This window comes from Peromyscus leucopus, chromosome 8b (assembly GCF_004664715.2).
Source record: "Peromyscus leucopus breed LL Stock chromosome 8b, UCI_PerLeu_2.1, whole genome shotgun sequence".
Lineage (NCBI taxonomy): Eukaryota > Metazoa > Chordata > Mammalia > Rodentia > Cricetidae > Peromyscus > Peromyscus leucopus.
In genome coordinates, this window is record NC_051086.1 from 61,500,571 (window position 1) to 61,520,820 (window position 20,250).

General features: G+C 55.7%; 2 protein-coding genes across 5 annotated transcripts; both read right to left on the minus strand.

The window, feature by feature from the left end:
- Window positions 1-214: 214 nt before the first annotated feature.
- On the minus strand, window positions 215-6,153 carry Traf4 (TNF receptor associated factor 4). The gene is made up of 7 exons (XM_028866865.2): window positions 5,906-6,153; window positions 3,071-3,122; window positions 2,360-2,464; window positions 2,118-2,279; window positions 1,867-2,028; window positions 1,605-1,760; window positions 215-1,366 (listed from the first exon to the last, which is right to left on the minus strand). Exons 1-7 carry the CDS (start codon window positions 6,046-6,048, stop codon window positions 734-736), a joined length of 1,413 nt encoding a protein of 470 aa, XP_028722698.1. The 5' UTR covers window positions 6,049-6,153; the 3' UTR covers window positions 215-733.
- Window positions 6,154-6,733: 580 nt separating this feature from the next.
- On the minus strand, window positions 6,734-20,053 carry Nek8 (NIMA related kinase 8). 4 transcript variants are annotated; one of them, XR_005090295.1, is made up of 15 exons: window positions 19,841-20,053; window positions 14,006-14,211; window positions 13,544-13,776; window positions 13,212-13,343; window positions 12,513-12,721; window positions 12,289-12,368; window positions 12,020-12,201; window positions 11,783-11,933; window positions 10,779-10,855; window positions 10,331-10,448; window positions 8,753-8,903; window positions 8,352-8,515; window positions 8,098-8,256; window positions 7,615-7,764; window positions 6,734-7,401 (listed from the first exon to the last, which is right to left on the minus strand). XR_005090295.1 is itself a non-coding variant. In XM_028866866.2 (15 exons), the coding sequence occupies exons 1-15, from the start codon at window positions 19,885-19,887 to the stop codon at window positions 7,373-7,375; spliced, it is 2,097 nt and encodes a 698-aa protein (XP_028722699.1). In that variant the 5' UTR covers window positions 19,888-20,053; the 3' UTR covers window positions 6,734-7,372. The 4 variants fall into 4 exon arrangements, 3 of the variants coding, with proteins under 3 accessions (XP_028722699.1, XP_037056468.1, XP_037056469.1); XM_028866866.2 differs by lacking the exon at window positions 7,615-7,764 and adding an exon at window positions 7,800-7,958; XM_037200573.1 differs by lacking the exon at window positions 7,615-7,764.
- Between the last annotated feature and the right edge of the window lie 197 nt (window positions 20,054-20,250).

Here is a 20,250-nt window from a genome sequence, read left to right on the forward strand (position 1 = left end):
ACTTGTCTTTGGTGAGGTAGGAACTAGAAACGCCAGCCTTATGAAAGCGGTCCCTGCACTTATCCATCGAACCACCAGAGGGCACACAAAGCTTGCTGCAGTTCCCATATTGTCCACCAGAGAGCGGTCCGGCTGCGAGCAGCTCATCCCTTTCCTTCTGTTGGGCCCAGCCTCCCAGAACCCTACTAACCAAGTGGGAGGAGACAGGCTGGAATCAAGTTAATAAATACAATTCAGGATTTATTAAAAATCAGAGTTCCCCTGCTGGGCCCTCCTGGCACTAAAGAAATAAATAACCAGAGAGGGCAACACTGGGTAAATGGAGAGAGATTAATCTCAAGGCAGATTCTTAGAGCTACCCTCCCGTTTCCAATACCCCCACCCCCACTATGGCTCTTGGGACATAGCACCTGAGCAGGCACCTCAGTCCAGGTAGAATGTGGCTGGCACCAAGGCATGTCTGCCCTGCCCAGGAGGGGAGACAGGCCCTGGGATCACTTGTTTCCAGCCCTTGATAACCCCGAGACCTGCTCCCCCCAGGGGCCAGGGCTGAAGCACCAATTGGAGGCACCTGAGGGGTGGGGTGGTGGTGGTGGCGTGGGGAGAGGGTGGGGGGCTGACAACCTAGGCAAGAGAAGCTGAAAGGGGGTCCGGCCCCCTCTCCAGTCTCAGCCAGCGGCTGAGGTACTGTCCCACCTCCCTTCCGGCCGGTTAAGCGCAGAAGGCTCTACCATCAGCTGAGGATCTTCCGAGGCAGTTCGACGGAGGCACGGATGAAGACCGCATCATCCCGCACGTAATTTCGCTTTCGAATGTCCTGGTGGGAGATGAACTTGGGGTAGCCAAAGCCCAGAGAGCTCTCGTCCAGGGAGCCTCGCCAAGTGCCGGGCTTTTGGAAGTTCTTCCAGTTTGGATCAGGGTGGAAGGTCTCCGTGACATGCTGTGGCTTGGCCAGACCCGGGTCGCTCTGATCCAGCAGGGAGAAGGTGACCCGACGGGCAAAGGGCCACTCGAGGAGATTGTCAAAGGCACCTGGCAACACGCGGATGTAGATGGAGAGGTGGGTGCCCTCGCCACTGCCGTTGCCGTTGAGGAACGCGGACACCTGCAGCTTGTAGCCATACTTGTGCGTGTAGAAGGCCGGGCTGAAGCACTCCAGGTTAGGCTTGGCCTTGGCCTCTTGGAGGCGCCGCCCGTAGCTGCCGATCTTCCAGATGAGCACGCCATCGCTGCCTATGGAGAGCTCCTCCAGCTCCCTCCGCAGCTCCTGCAGCTCCTGCCGCTGCCGGCTCACCAGGGCACACATCATAGCCAGGTGTGGCTTGACACTCTCCTCCACGTGACGTGCCATCGCCAGCTTAGGGCACTGTTGGCAAAACCCAAGGCCACGGGGGAAGGAAAAAGTTACCAAAAGAGGACGGTCCAGGGGAGAGAAGCTGCAGACAGGGGTAGCAGGCACCCAGTTCCACACACAGGACCACGGCAGAGGGTGTGGGGAGGAAGCAGTTGGCCGGGGGACCCACGAGGGGCCTCCGCTGTGCCAGCAAACTGATCCCCTGCTAGGATGTCAAGGGCTAAAAGGGGCCGAGAAAGGGGCATCTCACCCTGTGCTTGCAGCCAGACTCTTTGAAAGGGCAGAGCACCAAGGCAGTGCTGCAGCTGTCCTTCAGGTGGCTGGGCAGGTCCTCCCGAGCCACGGTGCCCACACCACACTGGTTGGGGCAGGCGACAGGCAGCCGTGGGCACTGGTACTGATGGCTCTGGGACCAGAGAGAGAGAGAGAGAGAGAGAGAGAGACATGCCGTGGTCAGTACCCCGAGTCCTCGTTACCCAGTCCCACAGCGGACAGGTCAGGAAGGGCCTCACCTGGATGGTGTCAAAAACAAACTCCTTGGTGCAGTAGGCACAAGGCTGGGTGCGCTTGGGGCACTCGGAGGTGGCGTGCTGGGCCAGCAGTCGCCGCATCATGCGGGCACCGCACTTGTTCTCACAGTAGACGCTCTCTTGGGGGCACATGCCCTCGTGACCCTAAAGACAGCACAGGGCCCGAGTTAAGGGATGCCGGAGCTTCCAGGTACCTCGCCCTCCCCTCCCCCCTTCAGCCCGGACCCACCTACCTCGTAGGCCTCCCCGCTGAAGTCACAGCCACAGAATTCACACTTGAGGCGGCGCTTGGGACAGTCGTGCTGCAGGTGGGCAGGCAGATCGCGCCGGCTCAGCTTGGCCGGGCAGCGATTGGGGCAGGGGACCACATTGAAGCTGCAGGTGTTCAAGTGTCCCTGGTGGGGGAGACTCGGTCAGCACCCACCGCCGGCCGCGTGAGGGCTAGTCAGCCCGGCTCCCCACCCCAGGGCCTCACCTGTAGATGGCGGAGCGGCCCAGTCCAGCGGCAACCCTCCTCACTGTGGATGCAGCGGATAGGCAAGCCTAACACCTGGACCTCCAGCTCTGGGTCGGGGTAGATCTGTGGACAGCGAATGGGGGGATCAGCAAGGATCAGAGCCTGTTGCAGTCACATTCACCCCGACTCTCAACCGAGCTGGCTGTGTCTATAGGCCAGTAATAACCCGAGCTCTCAGATTATTTATCTCTGTGCCCTAGGATGAAGGATACAATAGGTAGTATCGACTCTGACTTGGAACCTAGGGTCCCCAAAATGCCTGCACTTCAGGAACATGCTCCCTTCAAGGGGACACCCCATCACATCAGCCTGCTCAGTCACAGGCTACCATCCCCCTCCCCCCGCTTCCTTCCTCTTAGTGGAGGGGTCCTGGCCCCCGGCCACAGGTCTAACTTGCCACAGGAAGAGGAGGGAGCATTTCTTACGGGCACAGAGCAGCTCTGTGCACCCCTACAGGCTGGGCATTGTGCCTGCCCCCCAGGGCAGACACAGCCTTCGTTTGCAAACGGGCCTGGTGGAGAGAACAGGCTACCTTTGTGGGGGCTCGAGATCCTGAGGCTTGGGGTTGACACTGGCCCTGTGCCTGCGGGCTGCCAACAGCTCCAGCCTCCACCAAGGGCGACAGTCTACCTATGTACCCAGGCTTCCAACCTAGCAGTGTGTACTCACCTTGGCATAGTCCAGAGGAAGCTGGTCCTCGGGGCATTTGAAAACTCCTTCACTGAAGGGGAGAAGGCAGGGTCAAGGCTCAAACCCTGGGCCTCACTCCCTCAACCAGGGTAGCCACCCTCCCTTGCCAGGCCCCTTCCTAGCCAGCCGTAGCTGAGAAAAAGGGAAAGCAGAGGTCATTAGGAACCCACTTTTCAAGGGTGCTAGACAGCCTGCAAAGGGTATTCCAGGTCCAGTGCAGACAGACAGCTGTCTTGGGCAGCACTGACCCAACAGGTGGCAGCTGGCATCCCCTCCCCCCAGGACAGCAGCTGGACTTGAAAGAAACAGGCAGCCTGCCACCCCCTTCTCCCAAAATGGTTTTCATTGGCTATTCTGAAAGCTGACAGGAGGGTATACAAGATGGGCTTGGATGAAGTGCCAGGACTACCCAGCCTCCAGGACTGTGCCAGGCCAAGAACCAGGGCAAAGGTCATCTCGAGGCCACTTTGTGCTATCCCTCCTCTCCGAGGGTGTGTCTCCTAAAGAGGTGGGAAGGAAAAGCAGCGCCTTTGGAGCTCCCCGTGGTCACTCGCACCCGGCCCTCATCACCCGCCTCTGGGAAGGGTTAGAAACCCAGGCTCCTCGGGAGGCAGCACCGGGGACGTCTGTGGCAAGTCCGCAGCTCAGAGGGGCTCCACCACGGGCAAGGCTTCTGAAACTTGGGGACCCCAGCCCCTGCCAGCTCTCCTGTCCCCCTCCTTCCCAGTCTCCACCCAGATATTCCCACCCGCAGAGCCTGGCAGCATGCTTCTTCCTGCCAGTATGCCCTGGCTGACCCCAACAAGACCTGTCACACACGACTGTCACGGCCCAGGCAAGACAAGGGCTCACCCGGCAGGACAGAGGCCCCTAGGCATGGCATTCCTGGCAGATCTGAGTCAGGTAGGCGGGAGGCAGGCAGGCCTCAAGGCGGAAGGAGCAGAGGCTACATGGCAGCCCTTTGTGAAAGCACCTTCCAGAGCCTGGGCAGTCCATACCCCAGGTGCCCAGTCCACTTCCTAAGACCTCCTCTTGGCCCGGCTACTAGTGGCCATGTCCTGGATGCAAAGAACAATACATGCTCAGGCACCAAGCAGGTATGCCTGCACCCACTGGGCAAGTAGCCTTTCTGGCTCAGCCTGAGTAATAGCCTCGGCAGGAGTGGGGGGGAGAGGCCTGGACCACGGGGGAGGGGGTCCACTTGGCTGCTTCAGGAATGTGCTGACCCAGTGGTTTTGGAGGCAAGGGGACTAAGGCAAGTCCCTAGGCTTCATCAGGCAGAGGCTTACCCTGCAGCTTGGGGCCCAGCCAGGACAAAGGTTTGGCCAAGGCTATGGACAAGCTAACTTGTAGGGTAGGGGTGATAGTGGAGGAGGGGGGGTAGAGCCTGCTCAACCACCTCCAGAGGCCACGGAACACTCGATCGATGGGGGAGGGGAGGAGGCAGAGGCAGCTCCTGGCTGAGCAGTGGAGGCCCAAGCCCAGGGGAGAAGACAGGATGGGGGGAGGGGGCAGTGGGAGAGGAAGAGGGGATTTCCGGGAGGAGGAGGAGGAGGGGCAGAAGCAGCCTCGAGGGGCCTGAGAAGGAGGTGAAGGAGGGAACGGGGCCTGACAGCCCCCTTCTGGCTCTTTCCCCGAGGCAGTAAGGGTGGGTCAGCCGGAGGAGGGGGCTGGCTCCGCTGGCCTCATCTGGAAACCAGAGGGCCGGGAAGGGAGCGGAGGAGACAATGGGCCCGTGTGTCTGTAGAGGAGTTAAGTGTGTACATTGGAGGGAGGAGGGCCAGAGGGAGGAGGGAGGCGAGCAGGGAGGAGGGGGCCGCACAGCAGCTTGAGCAGGAGCATATGTGAGAGCCGGAGCCCGCGGCTGCTAGGAACAAAAAAAAAAAACAAAGGGCCTGCTGAGATTTCCGCCAGCCAGGCTCTCCGGAGGGCCGTGGGATGGGACACTGAGGCACAGATCTCACACCGATCTCCCTGACAGTACCCTTCGGACCGCGGCCGCCCTGACCTTCCGTGAGCTCTAGGGCACGACCTCCACAGGCGTCGGGGCTCCCTGATCTCCCCTCCCACACCGCAGCCCCCAGGGTGCCCAGAAGTGTGACGGGTGCCTGAGGCGGCAAGGGACACTAAGTACCCACCCGGGGACAATTCCCCTTTGGCCAGTGTACCCGACCATCCGTCACCCTCAAGACCCCCAGGGAGGGTTCCCAGTCCAGCCTCTCCGCGTGACCACACGCAGCCCGGGCTGGATGCCCCGCTAAGATCGTAACCGTGCGACCCTGGGCAAATCGTAGCCTTCCTCTCCATCTCTGTGAAATGGGGGAACAATAGCGGCCGCTTTCTCAGCGTCGGAGAGAACAAGAGGAGGATGGACGGAGGGGAAAACTCCAGAGGCAGGGCTGGCAGTGCCGCGCGGGAGAGGCTTTGTCCTTCCTTCCCTTCCCCGAAGGATTCAAAGTTCAAGGCTGCGGCCGCTCGGGCTCAGGTTGGGGGTGGGGGGGAAGGGCCGGCCACGGATCGGGAAGGGCGTCTTTCCCTCCGCCACGGCTCGGGGAGGGACGGCTTCCCCACCTGCAGCTGGGCAGGTAGCACCCGGGCGACCTGACGCCTGGGTACGTGGGGTCCTCCCCGGAGCCCTGACGTCACCGCCGCCCCTTGACATCATGGTGGGCGCTCCTGAGGTCACCGGGCGGCCGCGCAGACAAAGACCCGACGTGTCTCCGGCCCCGAGCCTTTCGCCATGCAGTGCCCTCACCTCCCCCCCCGTACCCCGCCCCGCCCCGCCGGCCGAGGCCCACCGCCCCCGGGTCGCACCTGAGGAACTCCTGCAGGCAGGTGTCGCAGAAGCGGTGGCCGCAAGTGGACACCTGCACGGGCTCGCGCATGGGCTTCCCGCACAGCGGGCACAGCAGCCGCCGCTTGGGCTTCTCCAGGAACTTGTAGTCGAAGCCGGGCATGGCGGGCTGGCGGCGGGCACGGGCGAGCGGGGCCGGGCACGCGGCGGCCCCACAGCCCGCGCCTCGCTCCGGCCGCGTTTCCCCGGCTGCGGGCGGCGCCGACTGGCGGCCGCGAGCGGCCCGGGTCCGCAACCCCGCCCGCCGGAAGAGGGGGCGGAGCCGCGGCCCCGCGGTCCTAGAGCCCGCCCTCGCGCCCCGCCCCCTCCGCCAGCCCTCCGCGTGCGGTCGCTCCCGGGGCTCGGCCCAGGCTCCGAAAGTTAAGTCAGCCTCGCCCACCCCCGGAAGCGGAGGCTTTCTCTTTCCCGTTGGAACCGAGAGCGTGGCTGAGATTCTTCCAGAAGTGGGGGGCCCCTTGCGCTGGGACGGTGCCTCGTCGGGCCGCACCACAAAGACTTGACTCTGTAGGGGCCGCTTTAAGGTCTCCTGCGCCACGCGCCGCCCAGGGACCCGTGGCTCTAGCTTCCAGGTGCTAGGCAGCGAAGCCTGGCAACAGGATCCGAGAAAACCCGGCTGGAGCAAGGAAACTGGGCTGGGCGCTGGGCCAGCGGAACCTTGGCCCCCGCCTCCGGGCCTCTGACTGCGCCCACATTCCTCCTGGCCGCTGCCCTACACCACAGTCGGGCCCAGCCCAGTCTTGGGGTGTCTAGAGGCCACGTCCACTCCAGAAGAGACCATATGCCAAGCAGGCATTCGATATTTTTATTGGCGCTATTTTCAAACCTTTGAGAAACTGGTCGGGTCTGGCCTGCTACATTTCCCCCCCCCCCCCCAAGTCTTAGGTCTGGGAAATGGCCTGCGGTGACCGGCAACTTTCAGCAGGATTCCAGTACTCCCCGCCCTGGGAGGTGGGGGCGCCCACTCAGAGGTTGAGCAAACCCCTGCCTCAGGAAAGACTGAGAAGGGGACTCCCTCCGACCTATCGGCCTCAAGCTATGCAGTGTAGTGATAGGATTCCTGCAACAATGCGGATCGAGCAGGCCTAATGGCCAGTCCAAACAAGCCCCGGCTTGCCCTACTCCAAAGCACGGCATCAGTCTTCATGAGGACACCACCGGGGATGTATTTCTACCCGGGCCTGGGGTGGGGGGTGTGTGCGTTTTTAGCAGTCTTTGAAAACCAGCCTGCTGTTCATTCCTGCCAGACTGGAGCCTGGAGTCACTGAGTAAGATAAGGAGTTTGGGGGCGGGGACTTGGGGGAACAGAGTGGCGGCCAGTGGCCTTTCCACCTCACTGATGACACAATCCAGGAGCTGGAAACAGTCTTCCTCAGGCACCTGCCGTTTTCAGAACACTCAGAGGTGGTCTCTTGGATAATCCTGTTGCCTCAGGGGGGAACTGGTTCATCTGTGACTGCTGCAGAGTATCAAAGAGAAGCACCTGCAGCCTTTCTGGAGGCAAGGCCTACAGCAGGCATCACCCAAACCTTTGATCTCATTGAGCCCTGGAGCCAAAACCCTCCTGCCAGGCCAGAAATGGACATTTAATATCAGCTGGACGCCGGAAGTATTAGAAGAAAGAGTTCAAGTGAGGCCTGGAGAGCAGCAGAGAGAGGCAGCTCTTGCTCACCCAGGCTGGAAGCTTGGTGTTTTACACATCCCCTTCCTATCCCCCGCTGGTTCTGCTTTCACTTTTCTGGGGGCAGAAGACTGCTCTGGGTAATGTGAGTTGTACCAGCTGAGGATGGAGCCCGGAGTAGAAGAGAGCTGGGTTAACCCCCTGTGGCGTGGGTGAGACAGGAAAAGGAAACTCACATCGAACGGCCAAGAGAGTGTTCCCATGGCAGCAGGACACTGAAGTCACCACGTAAGGATGAGTCTCATCCAGCTGCACTGGCCGAGGGAGTCCAGCATCCTCATCCCTCCTTCCCAGGCGACCTCGGGCTCCTTTGCCCCAAGAATAAACTTCCCCCTCTGCCAAGAATCCAGAAGAGTAGGGCACAGCCTAAGCAAGCAGCCAAACCCTGGACAGTAAGAAAGACTCCCAAGGGAAGGTACTGAGCATAACCCACCACATGCTTGCCTTGTCCACCCTCGTCCTGCCCACCCTCACCTGCCCCGATGGCTACAGTGAAGGCATCCCCACAGGCCACTGTCACCATCTTGATGCCCTCTAGGCCTTGGACCCGACAGGGTGCCCTGCTGACCCGGCGAGAACTGGTGCCCAGTTGCCCATGCTGATTGCTGCCAAACGTATAGCAGTCACCAGAGGCTGCAGGGATGGGAAGAAAATAAAGGGCACTTGAAGAAGTCTGGAGGAGGCCAGGTGAATCCCCCTTAGGCCTCCCATGCCTGGGTCCTACTCACCAGTCACAGCGGCTGAGTGAGCAGTGCCCAGGTCCACACACAGCAGCGGCTCCTGGTCCAGAGGTGCAGAGCCTAGTGGTGTGAAGCTCAGGGCCTCCTCCACTTGCTGGTGGGGAACAGGCTCCTCCTCCAGGGATATGTGGTCCAAGCCTAGCTTGTTGAACCTAAGGACGGAGCCAGAAGCCAGAAGTTTGTACAGGCTGCCTCTCTCCCACTAGCCTCTGCAGGGATTGCTAGGATCTGTCCCACAAGGAGACAGATCCTCCCCTGAGTTGAATCACACAGAAGTTTCATCCCTCTTTAGTCCCGATTCTTAGAAGGAGGGAGGCAATAAGGACTGAAATGCTTTGTAGCTGAGGAGGGTGGAAAGGCAGGATTATTACTCTGATGCATCTACTTACCTGTTACTTCCACAGGCCAGGACCCTGCCAGGCAAGGTGAGGATCATGGAAGAGTCAATACCACAAACAACTCTCTGAGCTTCCTGCCCTAGGGGCACAGGCACCTGCTGGGGGCAGCTATGGGACTCCCTGGTGCCAAGTCCCAGCCTCCCTACAAGAAAACAACAACAACAATAAGGGGTTACTCTGAACTTTAGGGATGGTAATGCCAGGATGCAAAGAGGGTGAATGAAGGCTGTTCTCACCCTGACATGCTTTTCTTAGGCCCTACAGCTGGTTGACATCCTCTAAAGCCTTGCTTGTGATTCCACCAGCAGCTGGATGTGACGGAGCACACCTCTAATCAACCACAGCACTCAGGATGCTGACCCTGGAGGGCTGCCATGAATACGAGGCAAGCCTGAGCTACAGTGAATTCCAGGCTAGCTGAAGCTACATAGCAGTTCTGTCTCAAAAAAACAAACAGGCCGGAGAGATGGCTCAGCGATTACGAGCACTGTCTATGCTTCCAGAGGACCCAGGTTCAGTTCCCAGCACCCACATGGCAGCTCACAACTGCCTGCAACTCCAGTTCCAGGGGATCCGACACCCTCAAACAGACATACATGCAGGCAAAACACCAATGCACATTAAAAAAATACGATATTTGAAAACAAACAAAATTTTAAGAATCCTAACACTCAAAAGGCCGAGGCAGCAAGTTGCAGGAGAGACCCTGTCTTTTCATAAAAAGGAAGGCCCTATGCGATGCCACCTGCCTCCCCTGGCACCCGCCCCCTTTAAATCCAGTGTTAATCTCTGCTATAGCTCTGGCATTCTCTAGCACCCACCCCCATACACAAACACCACACACACACACACACACACACACACACACACACACTTTACACTTGAGACCTCCAGGACAGGAACCCGTCTATGACATCCCCACTTTCAGTACTTTGGGTGTAGGTCACTGACAAGAGCATGTACTTACCACTATGTGTGAAGTTTGAGTCCCAACATTGCAAAAAAAAAGGTAAGTACAGTTAGAAGAACAAAATCTCCCTTACGTCATAAGCCTGAATGAATCCACATTTTTGTTTTGTTTTGTTTGTTTTTGAGACAGGGTTTCAGCCAGGCAGTAGTGGCGCACGCCTTTGATTCCAGCACTCAGGAAGCAGAGGCAGGCAGATTTTTGTGAGTTCAAGGCCAGCCTGGTCTACAGAGTGAGTTCCAGGACAGCCAGAGCAACACAGAGAAACCCTGTCTGGGGAGAGAGAGAGAGAGAGATTCACTATGTAGCCCTGGCTAATCTGGAACTTGCTATGTAGCCCAGGCTAGGCTTGAGTGCTGGGATTAAAGGCCTGCACCACCACATCTGGCAACATCCCATTCATCTTACCAGCCCAACACCTAACAAAGAGTAAACACATGGTAGGTATGAAATAATGGTGTGTCCAGTGAATGAACAGACTCAAGGAAAAACAGGAAGGAAAGAATGGGCCATGGAGAGGAAGATGGGCATGATGAGGAACAAACCATGATGGAGAAGCTGGGAGACAGACCCTAAAGGCCAGAGCTGGGAAGTGGCCTTACCACCATCTCCTCGGCCCCAGGCAAACAGTTCCCCATCTGCGGACAGGGCCAGCACATGAGAGGCCCCACAGGCCACCTGGATCATCTCATAGCCCAGCAGGGCTTCCACAATGGTGGGCTAGAGAGAGGGATAAAGTAGGGTGACTGAGGTGTATGGGACTTGTCCTCTCCCCTGCAAGCAGGAAGTTAGAGGCTGCAAGTTCTCGGAAGGTAACTGTCTCTTTAACACCACCCCACACATGCACAGCACGCAGACACAGCAACAGGTGGGAAGCTGCTGGGGAAGCTTTCTGTACTTCCCCCAGCCGACCCAGAACAGGTGCAGCCTGGGAGCTGGCGGCACTTGTGGCTCCTGGGAACTCTCCCCCCCCCCGACCTGCTGTCAGCTCTCAGAAGAGGGCTCCCTGCCACCCTCACCTCTCCTCTCCAGGGTACATGGAGCACCCACCTGGCTGATGTCGGTGAGGTTGCCGTGGCCTAAACACCCGTTGCTGCCGCTGCCAAAGGTCATGATGATGCCTCGGTCTGGGAGGAGGGCAGAGAAACACCAGGGAGCGGGTCTGTATTCGGGCATTTTGGTTCACTTACAGGATGGAGGAGGGAGGTAATACTGGGGGCTAAGCGGGGCACAGTGGCGCACGCCTTTAATCCCAGCACTCAGGAGGTAGAGGTGGGAGGATCTCTGTGAGTTCGAGGCCAGCCAGGGCTACACAGAAACACCCTGTCTCAAAAAACCACATGCCTGGTCTGGTGGCAAGTCTGTTACTTGGGATAAGGGAGAACTGCAAGTCCGGCCGGTCAAACTTAGTGAAACACTGCCTTAAAAAAAATAAAAAATAAAAAAAGTAAAGTAAAAACAGCCTCCTAGTGTGGTAGTGCATGCCTTTATTTCCCGGCACTCAGGAGGGAGAAGTAGACGAATCTCTAAGTGTTCCAGGACTGCAGGGCAAGACCTTATCTTAAAAAACAAAAACCTGGGATCGCAACTCAATAGTAGAATGCTTGCCCGCCATGTACAAGGTCCTCGGTTCAGTCTCCAGAGTGTGTGTGTGTGTGTGTGTGTGTGTGTGTGTGTTGTGTATGTGGCAGGGTGGTGGTGGGAGGGTGGGGAGGTTGGGGGCGTGGGGGGAATTGAAAGGAGGAGGCGGGAATATATTAAAAAGGGGCTAGAAGGGCAGGATCGGGGGAAAGGCATAGGTGGTCTCCTTCCAAAGTGTAATTCTGGACTAGTGAGAGCCTTAGTTTCCCCATCTGTCAATGGGCACACTACAACACGCTCACTGCCAGCCTACTGTGCCAGGAAAAGGCGCTGGAGTCTGCACACCTCAACCGCTACTAGATAGAGGCAGTGACCCTTTAGGCGAGAGAAGCATTAATGGACCAATTTGGGATGAGAGAAATTGCACTGTCTGGCTTTCTCCTGTCTCCAGAATACTCCCCTGACAAGCTCACCCGTCAGGCAAGCCGTGAACAGGTCCCCGCAGGCCACATGCTTGATGGTCACACCGGACTGGCCCTCCAGGAACCGGGAGATGAACTGAGGCTGAGGCTGCTCCACGGCCCCTGGGAGGATCGTGCCTCCTCCAGTGCCTAGGGGCGGGGCCTGCAGGGGAGTGGGCGGCGCCTGAGGACCCCACCTCCATTTCTGGTCTCCCACCCTCACCGGAACAAGCCCACCGCCAACCTGACCTCCCACAGAATGAGGCGCCCGGAGCGTGTGACGCCAGCCTTCTGCGTGCGCCCTGCAGACACCTGAACCACCTCAGTGTTGAGCATCGGGAGCCTCAGGGGCACATTAAGGCCACCACCCCAGGCATACACGGAAGACAGTGGCAGTGGGATGGCCGGTCTCACAGGTCCCCGGGGGACACCTGCAGGGACAGAGTTTGAGGCCAATTAAACTAGTGGGAAGGATAAGGAGTCTGCGGAGCTGCAGCAGCTGGTCCCGACTTACTCACCCCTGCATCGGGCACTGGTGGCCCGGCTCCCTGTGCTGCCGGGGGCCATGGGTGGTCCTGGGGTCAGGGACTTCTCTGCCCTGCAGGATACAGAGGGATCTCAGGACGAGTCCTGTCCCTGGCAGTCCTATCTGACTACACACCATGGTTAGCTCTAGATCTCCTGTGTTCGCCCTGGGTGCCCGCCCGCCCCTGTGGCCCAGAACCCATCTCCCTGCACAGGCCTCCGCATGCGGACGCTGCCCACATCGGTGTGGAGGTTGAGGAGGGCCCGGATGCAGAGGGGTTGCGCCATGATGTGACTGAGGGGTGGCCGCTGTGCAGGCTCCAGGCTGAGCAGACTCAGGACGAGCTGGCGCAGCTCCGGGCTGTACCGGTCGGAGATGGGGGCAAAGGTGCCGCTCATGATCTTCAGTACCAGAGCTGGCAGGTTCTGTGAAGGCACGACATGTAGGGATGGCCAGAGTGCTGGGCTGGGCTCTCAGGGAGGGCAGTTCTCCCACTGGGGGAATAAAAACAGGTCTACCCTCATGACACCCAGTCTCATCAGAGAAGGCAGAATGGAAGGAGAGCCTAACACTGCTTTCAGAACTTCCTAGTCTGATAGGAAGTTTCAACTATGTCCGCAGAAATCCCAGGTGCTTTGGGAAACTCCAGGCTTGCTCTCGGGGAATGTCTCTAATCTGATGGAAGAGCCGGAGATCACATCCATCCCCTCAGGAATTCTCAGGCTAACACAGGACTCAAGCCCGACCCTCCTCTGAGCTGAGCAAGGGAGACACACGGCCCTGCCCTGGGGTAAGCCGCCAGCAGGTGAGAGACTGACGTGACTCAGCCAGCCACAAGAGAAGGAACACAGAAGTGGTCAGAGCTAAGGCAAAGGGCTGGAATTCTAGACAACCCTTGGGGTTGTCTGTACTCACCGCAGCCTCGAAGGCTCTCTTGAGGCTGGCCAGCTCATATAAGACACAGCCCAGAGCCCAGATATCACTCTTCTGGTTGTAGGGCTTGCCCTCGCACAGCTCGGGGGAGATGTAGCATGGAGTACCCACCACCTGCAGGAGGGAAGTCTGCATTACAGCCCTGGGAAGAGAGGACCAGAAGCTCCGGCCGGCCAGAGACTCCTTTGGGGACAGCGTCTCAAAGCAGGCCCAGGGGCTCCTCTCGCAGGACCACATAGGGGAGGAGGAAGAGGCAGGAATGTAGGGTAAGCCCAGCTATCAAGACCCTCGGTGCCCCCTGCACATCCGGGCACCGTGTAGGCCTTGCTCTTGCTGCTGAGGATCTTGGAGATGCCAAAGTCACCGATCTTGACGACCATGCGGTGTTTGTCGAGAAGGATGTTCTGGGTCTTGAGGTCCCGATGCAGGATGAGGTGCGTGTGCACGTGATGCAGCGCGAGCAGGATCTGCACGAAGAAGTGAAGGATGGTCTCCTCCTCTAGCAGGGAATTGCAGCGCTTCTGGATGAACTCAGCCAGGGTGCCACCTGTGGCCCAGAGAGCGAATCAAGGCCCGGGCTTTCCCACACTGGGGACAGCCCACTGCTTCAACAGAACAGGACACTGGGGCCAGAGAGGGCAAGGAGCCTGTCAGGGTCACACAAGTGGGGCCTCTCCCCCTCAGCCACGTCCGTTCCAGAAGGAAGCCACCTCATGGCGCCCAGTTCTCCTGGAAGGGAAAGGCCCCTCTAGGCTCAGGCAAGGCCTCTGGCCTACCTGGTGCATATTCCATGGCAATCATAAGGGCCTTGTCCTCGAGGAAGTTCTCGTAGTACTCGATGACGTTGGGGTGGTTGAGCAGCTTGAGCACCTGGCACTCGTTCTGGGCCGCCTGCCGTTCCTCCTTGGTCATCTGCTCCACTGGGATCTGCTTGATGATGACCAGCTTCTGGTCGGCCTTACGGAGGCACAGATGCACTATCCTGGGGACACAGAGCAGGCCACAGCTTAGGGCAGCCTGGAGACCACACGCTCTTTAGATGATCAAGCTGGGCACGGGGAGAGGCTGAAGAGGACCTGGAGTTCAAGGCCGGTCTGGTAAGAACAACAAAGGTCTGGAGAGATGGCTCAGCACCCACTTCAGTGGGCGGGCGCCAAACCACATGCAACTCCAGCTTCAAAGGATCCGATGACCGCTTCTGGCCTCCACGGGTGGCATTCACTCACACACACAATTAAAATGTTAAAAATAAATCAGGGGGCTGGAGAGATGGCTCACAGTTAAGAGCACTGGCTGCTCTTCCAGAGGACCCGGGTTCAATTCCCAGCACCCACATGGCAGCTCACAACCATCTGTAACTCCAGGATCCAACACCCTCACACAGACACAGACATACATACAGGCAAAACACCAGTGAAATAAATATAAATTAACTTAAATAAATAAAAGTCTTGGAGCTAGGCGTGATAGTTCACGCCTTTAAACCCAGCACTCAGAGGCAAAGGCAGGCAGATTTCTATGAGTTCGAGGACAGCCTGGTCTTCAGAGTGAGTTCCAGGACAACCAGGGCTGTTACACAGAGAAACTCTGTCTTAAAACAAACAAACAAACAAACAACACAATAATAACTAATTAATTAATCTTGGGCTGGAGAGATGGCTCAGCAGTTAGAGCACTGGCTGCTTTTCCAGAAGGCCCAGGTTTTGGTTCCCAGAACCCACATGACAGCTCACAACTACCTAACTCCAGTTCCAGGGGTCCAACACCATCTTCTGGCCTCCACAGGTACTGCATGACCATGGGCAAATATGCATACATGCACGCAAAAGACTCATACATATGATATATATGATATAAAATCATCAAATCTTTTTTTTTTAAAGATTTATTTATTTACTATGTATACAGTGTTCTGTCTGCACATACCCCTGCAGGCCAGAAGAGGGCACCAGATCTCATTACAGATGGTTGTGAGCCACCATGTGGTTGCTGGGAATTGAACTCAGGACCTTTGGAAGAACAGTCAGTGCTCTTAACCTCTGAGCCATCTCTCCAGCCCAAAATCATCAAATCTTTAAAAAAAAAAAAAAAAAAATCTTGGGAGGCTGGAGAAATGGCTCAGAGGTTAAGAGCACTGCTTGTTCTTCCAAAGGTCCTGAGTTCAATTCCCAGCAACCACATGGTGGCTCACAACCATCTGTAGTGAGATCTGGTGCCCTCTTCTGGCCTGCAGAGATTTGTGCAGACAGAACACTGTATACATAATAAATAAATAAATCTTAAAAAAAAAAATCAGCACTCGGGAGGCAGAGGCAGGCAGATCACTATGAGTTCGAGGCCAGCTTGGGCTACCAAGTGAGTTCCAGGAAAGGCGCAAAGCTACACAGAGAAACCCTGTCTCGGGAAAAAAAAAAAATCTTGGGCTGGGAAGTGGTGATGCACGACTTTAATCCCAGCACTCCGGAGGCAGTAGCAGGCAGATTTCTGAGTTGGAGGCCAGCCTGGTCTACAGAGTGAGTTCCAGGACAGCCAAGGCTACACTGAGAAATCCTGTCTCAAAAAAACAAGAACAAAAATGGATGAGATCTACATGAACCGCCTGGACATGAGTGGGACCAATGAAGGGCGACGGTCGAGGGAAAGAGAGCGGGAGATCCTAGCTGGATCAAGAAAAGAGAGGGAGAACAAGGAATAGGAGACCATGGTAAATGAAGACCACGTGAGAAGGGGAGGAAGCAGAGAGCTAGGGAGGCCCACGGAGATCCACAAAGATACCCCCGCAAAAGACTGCTGGCAATGGTGGAGAGACGGCAGGGACTGACCTACTCTGGTGATGGGATGGCCAAACACCCTGATAGTTGTGCCATAAACCCCATCCAAGGACTGAGGAATCTGGATGCAGACATCCACGGCTGGGCCCCTGGTGGAGCGCTGGGAGTCTAATTAGTGAGAAAGAGGAGGGTTTATATGAGCGAGAATTGTTGAAGCCAAGATTGGATAAAGCACAGGGACAAATAACCAAATGAATGGAAGCACATGAACTATGAACCAAAGGCTGAGGGGCCCCTAACTGGATCAGGCCCTCTGAATGGGTGAGACAGTCATTTGGCTTGATCTGTTTGGGAGGCAGCTGGGCTGTGGTGCCGGGTCCTGGGCTCGTTGCATGAGTTGGCTGTTTGAATCCTGGGACTTATGCAGGGACGCTTGGCTCAGTCTGGGAGGGGGGACTGGACCTGCCTGGACTGAGTCTATCAGGTCGATCCCGGTCCTCGGGGGAGACCTTGATCTGGAGGAGGTGGGAATGGGGGGTGGGCTGGGGGGGTCGAGCATGGGAATCTGTGGGTATTATGTGGAACTGAATGGTGTTGTAAAATTAAAAAAAAAAAAAAAACTCTAAAAATAAACACATAAATAGCCATGGTGGTGGTGCATGTAGTAATCCTAGCATTCTGGGAGAGAGAGACAAGAGGAAAGGGATTTCAGGATTTCAAGACCATCTTTAGCCACATAGTCAGCTAGAGTCAGCCTGAGGTCCATGAGACCCTGTCTCAAAACAAGGCCAGTGAGCTGACTCACTGAATAAAAAGGCGATTACTGACAAGCCTGATTATCCTGACCCCACCCATACGATATGAATGAGAGCATGATTCCCACAAGCTGCCTTCTGACCTCTGCACTCACAAGAAAGAACACCAGCTGGGCATGGTGGGGCATGCCTTTAATGCCAGTACTCCGGGAGGCAGAGGCAGGAGGGTATTTCAAAGCCATTCTGGTCTACACTGTGAGTTCCAGGACAGCCAAGGCTACACAGAGAAACCCTGTCTGAAAACCAAAAACAAACTGGCTGGGCAGTGGTGGCACACACCTTTAATCCCAGCACTTGGGAGGCAAAGCCAGGTGATCTCTGTGAGTTTGAGGCCAGCCTGGACTACAGAGTGAGTTCCAGGAAAGGCGCAAAGCTACACAGAGAAACCTTGTCTCAGGGAAAAAAAAACACACACACAAAAAAAAAACAAAAACAAACAAACAAAAACCCAACAACTGTTTAAACCTCCTTGTAACCTATGTAAAGCTGGGAATTTCCCTTTTTAAACCTGTTTTCAGTCTTACCAGCATGACTTCCTCATATACATATATATATATATAGACACATATATATACATAGATAGATATAGATATAAATCTGTTCAATGCATTCATAAGCAACTTGTGGTCTTATCTACAAAAGAAAATGCTTTGTTTTTGTTTTAGGCTTTTAAAAATATTTTATGTGCATAAATGTCTTGCCTGCATGCATGCATGTGCTCACAGAGGCCAGAAGAGGGTGCTGGATTCCGGAAGTAGGGTTTCAGATAGTTGTGAGCCACCATGTGGGTACTTGGACTAGAAATGGGTCATCTGTAAGAACAAGTGCTCTAAACCACTGAGCTATCTTAAGAGTGTTACTATGTAGCACAGGATGACCTTGAAAACTCACTGTGTACTCCAGCTTGGTCTTGAATTATCTAGCCTCAGCTTTCAAAGCATGAGATTCTGGATTTATTTTTTTCATTTTTTTTTTTTTCTCCAGACACGGTTTCTCTGGGTAGTTCTGGCTGTCCTGGAACTAGCTCTGCAGAGGCTGGCCTCCAACTCACAGAGATCCACCTGCCTCTGCCTCCCCAGTGCTGGGATCAAAGGTGTGTGCCACCCCTGCCTGAGATACCAAAGTTCTGAAATGGTTTTCTAAGTAGAGGTCTGTAGAAAGAATTCATACTTCAGAGCTATTGACAACTGAATTGCTTCTGGCAATGACAATAATTTCTTACTTAAAAAATGCCCCCCTGGGGGAGAAAAAAGCTGGGTGGTGGTGGTACCCACCTTTGATCCTAGCACTCAGGAGGCAGAGACAGGCAGATCTCTGAGTTTGAGGCCAGCTTGGTCTACAGAGTGAGTTCCAGGATAGCCAGGGCTACATGGAGAAACCCTGTCTTGAAAAACAAAACAGAACAAAAAGTATCCCCTGGCTTCTAAAACAGTCCCTTCCACTCCCATCACTTTTAGATCTAAACTCTGCATAGCAGACATAGGCACTTCAGATTCCTAGCTCTGGAGACCAAATCCAGGGCCATCTAACACTGAGCTGCAGCCTCATCCTGAGAACGTCGTAGTAAAATCTGCGTGGATCATATTAGGTCACTCCCTTGCCCTTTTTTTAGAGACACAATCTCATACAGCCCAGGCTGACCTCGACCTTGCTACCAAGCACATACATTTAGATGAAGACCTTGAGATTCTTCACCTCAGGCTTCTACCTCCTGTGGTGCTGTGATTACAGACATGGGCCACCACATCCAGTTTCAGCTTTAAAGCTCTTCCCTGGTTTGGGGTGTAGCTCTCTGATACCGTGTGTTCAATCCCTAGCACAAACAAGAACGAAAACCCTCTTGTTTTTATACTTTAAATCAACTTGACCTGCTACTCCAGTTGACAGGATCGCAAGCTGGTCCCGCCCTCTATGACAATCACGCTCTTTACCTTGCCCCCTACATTCCAACCACACTAGTCTTTTTCTCCGTTACTTGAAGGCTACACATATATCTTCCTGCTGAGGACCTTTGCAAAGCTGCTTCGGCGGCTGGAAGGACTCTGCCTCGTTTCTTCAAATCTTGACTTTGCATCTCACCTCCTAGAAAATTCCTCCTTTCCTGGTCCACTCCTTAAGTTGCCTTTTGGAACTTACAAATTAAATCCAAGCATGCTAGGCAAGAGCTCTGCCACTGATGCACATCTTCCGTCCCCCTCTTTTCTTCTTTTTCTAAAATTTGAGACGGGTAGCACTAAGTTGCCCAGGTTGGTCTTCAACTAGTTACGAAGTCCAGGCCTGCTGGCTTGCACAACCTGGCTTGCTGTCTTTGACGTTTTCTTTTGGAGACAATCTCTATATAGACCAGGTTGGCCTCGAATTCACAACAATGCTCCTACGTCTGCTACCAAGTACTGGAATTACAGGCATATACATACCATCTCATCTGGTATGCAGCCTCATAATGACTGTCTATAACTGTTCAAACTTCACTAACTGATTTAACAATATCATGTTTATTTGTATCAGTTTCCTATGGGCTAAGTTCGTAAAGGGGAAGTACCATGCCTGTTTTGGTCATAACTGTATAAACACTCCAGGCAGTCTGACCTGTGCAGCTAACGCCTCTTATCAGTTGCAGCAAAGAACAAGCAATCTGCCGGGCGGTGGTGGCACACACCTTTAATCCCAGCACTCGGGAGGCAGAGGCAGGCGGATCTCTGTGAGTTCGAGGCCAGCCTGGTCTACCAAGTGAGTTCCAGGAAAGGCGAAAAGCTACACAAAGAAACCCTGTCTCGAAAAAACCGAAAAAGAACAAGCAATCTGTAGGAACAACTATTTTCCAAGAGCACTGGCCGGTCTGGTGGGCGTGATTCCGCCGGGGGCGGGGCCTCCCGCCCAGACCTAAGCACAGGATACCTGGGCGGGGCATCCCGGAGTGGCGCTCTCGCTTCGGGGCGGGGCCAGCAGGACCAGGACTTCTTGGCCAGAATTGGGGTTGATTTTCCTTCTCCCTTAGCGTTTCCTCCCCAAAGCCCTGGCTCACCCGAAGGCACCTCTTCCCACCACTCGAATCCGCTCGTACTTCTCCATCTCATGTCTCAAATACTTCTGGAATTCCCGTGCGGCGCGTGCGCGGACCCGCCCATCCGGGAGCTCCGCCTTCCAGCTGCGAGACTCTTGCAGGGCGGAGCCGACGGGACCGGGCGTCTGTTAAGACCCGCGCCTTTTCTTTGACTGTAAATCGCGTTTCCCCAATGGCCCTGCCTTGGGTAGGAGAATAGACATTCCCGGTTCCTGGGCGAGCCCCTCACTGCTCGGCACCGTACAGCCACTTTGCACACGCGTGATTTGGCCTAGGTCAGGTCGTTAGACTGGAGCGATGCGGCGCTCACTTTAAGTTGACCCGCGCAAACAAGATTGTTCCTCAAAGGTCGAACGGGAGTGGGAAGCGAG

Bases quoted from the DNA above. Each gene is read 5' to 3' on its own strand.
- Traf4 (XM_028866865.2), bottom strand. From the start codon at position 6,048: ATGCCCGGCTTCGACTACAAGTTCCTGGAGAAGCCCAAGCGGCGGCTG. The intron at 2,029-2,117 runs GTAGGTGGGTCC...TGCTGTCTTTAG, and splicing joins TCAGCGGGGAGGCCTACGAG to GGTCACGAGGGCATGTGCCC. The intron at 1,367-1,604 runs GTGAGATGCCCC...TTTTGCCAACAG, and splicing joins AGTCTGGCTGCAAGCACAGG to TGCCCTAAGCTGGCGATGGC.
- Nek8 (XM_028866866.2), bottom strand. From the start codon at position 19,887: ATGGAGAAGTACGAGCGGATTCGAGTGGTGGGAAGAGGTGCCTTCGG. The intron at 13,344-13,543 runs GTGCCCGGATGT...TCCCTCCTGCAG, and splicing joins GCAAGAGCAAGGCCTACACG to GTGGTGGGTACTCCATGCTA. The intron at 8,904-10,330 runs GTAAGGCCACTT...GTTTTCTTGTAG, and splicing joins CTGGGGCCGAGGAGATGGTG to GGAGGCTGGGACTTGGCACC.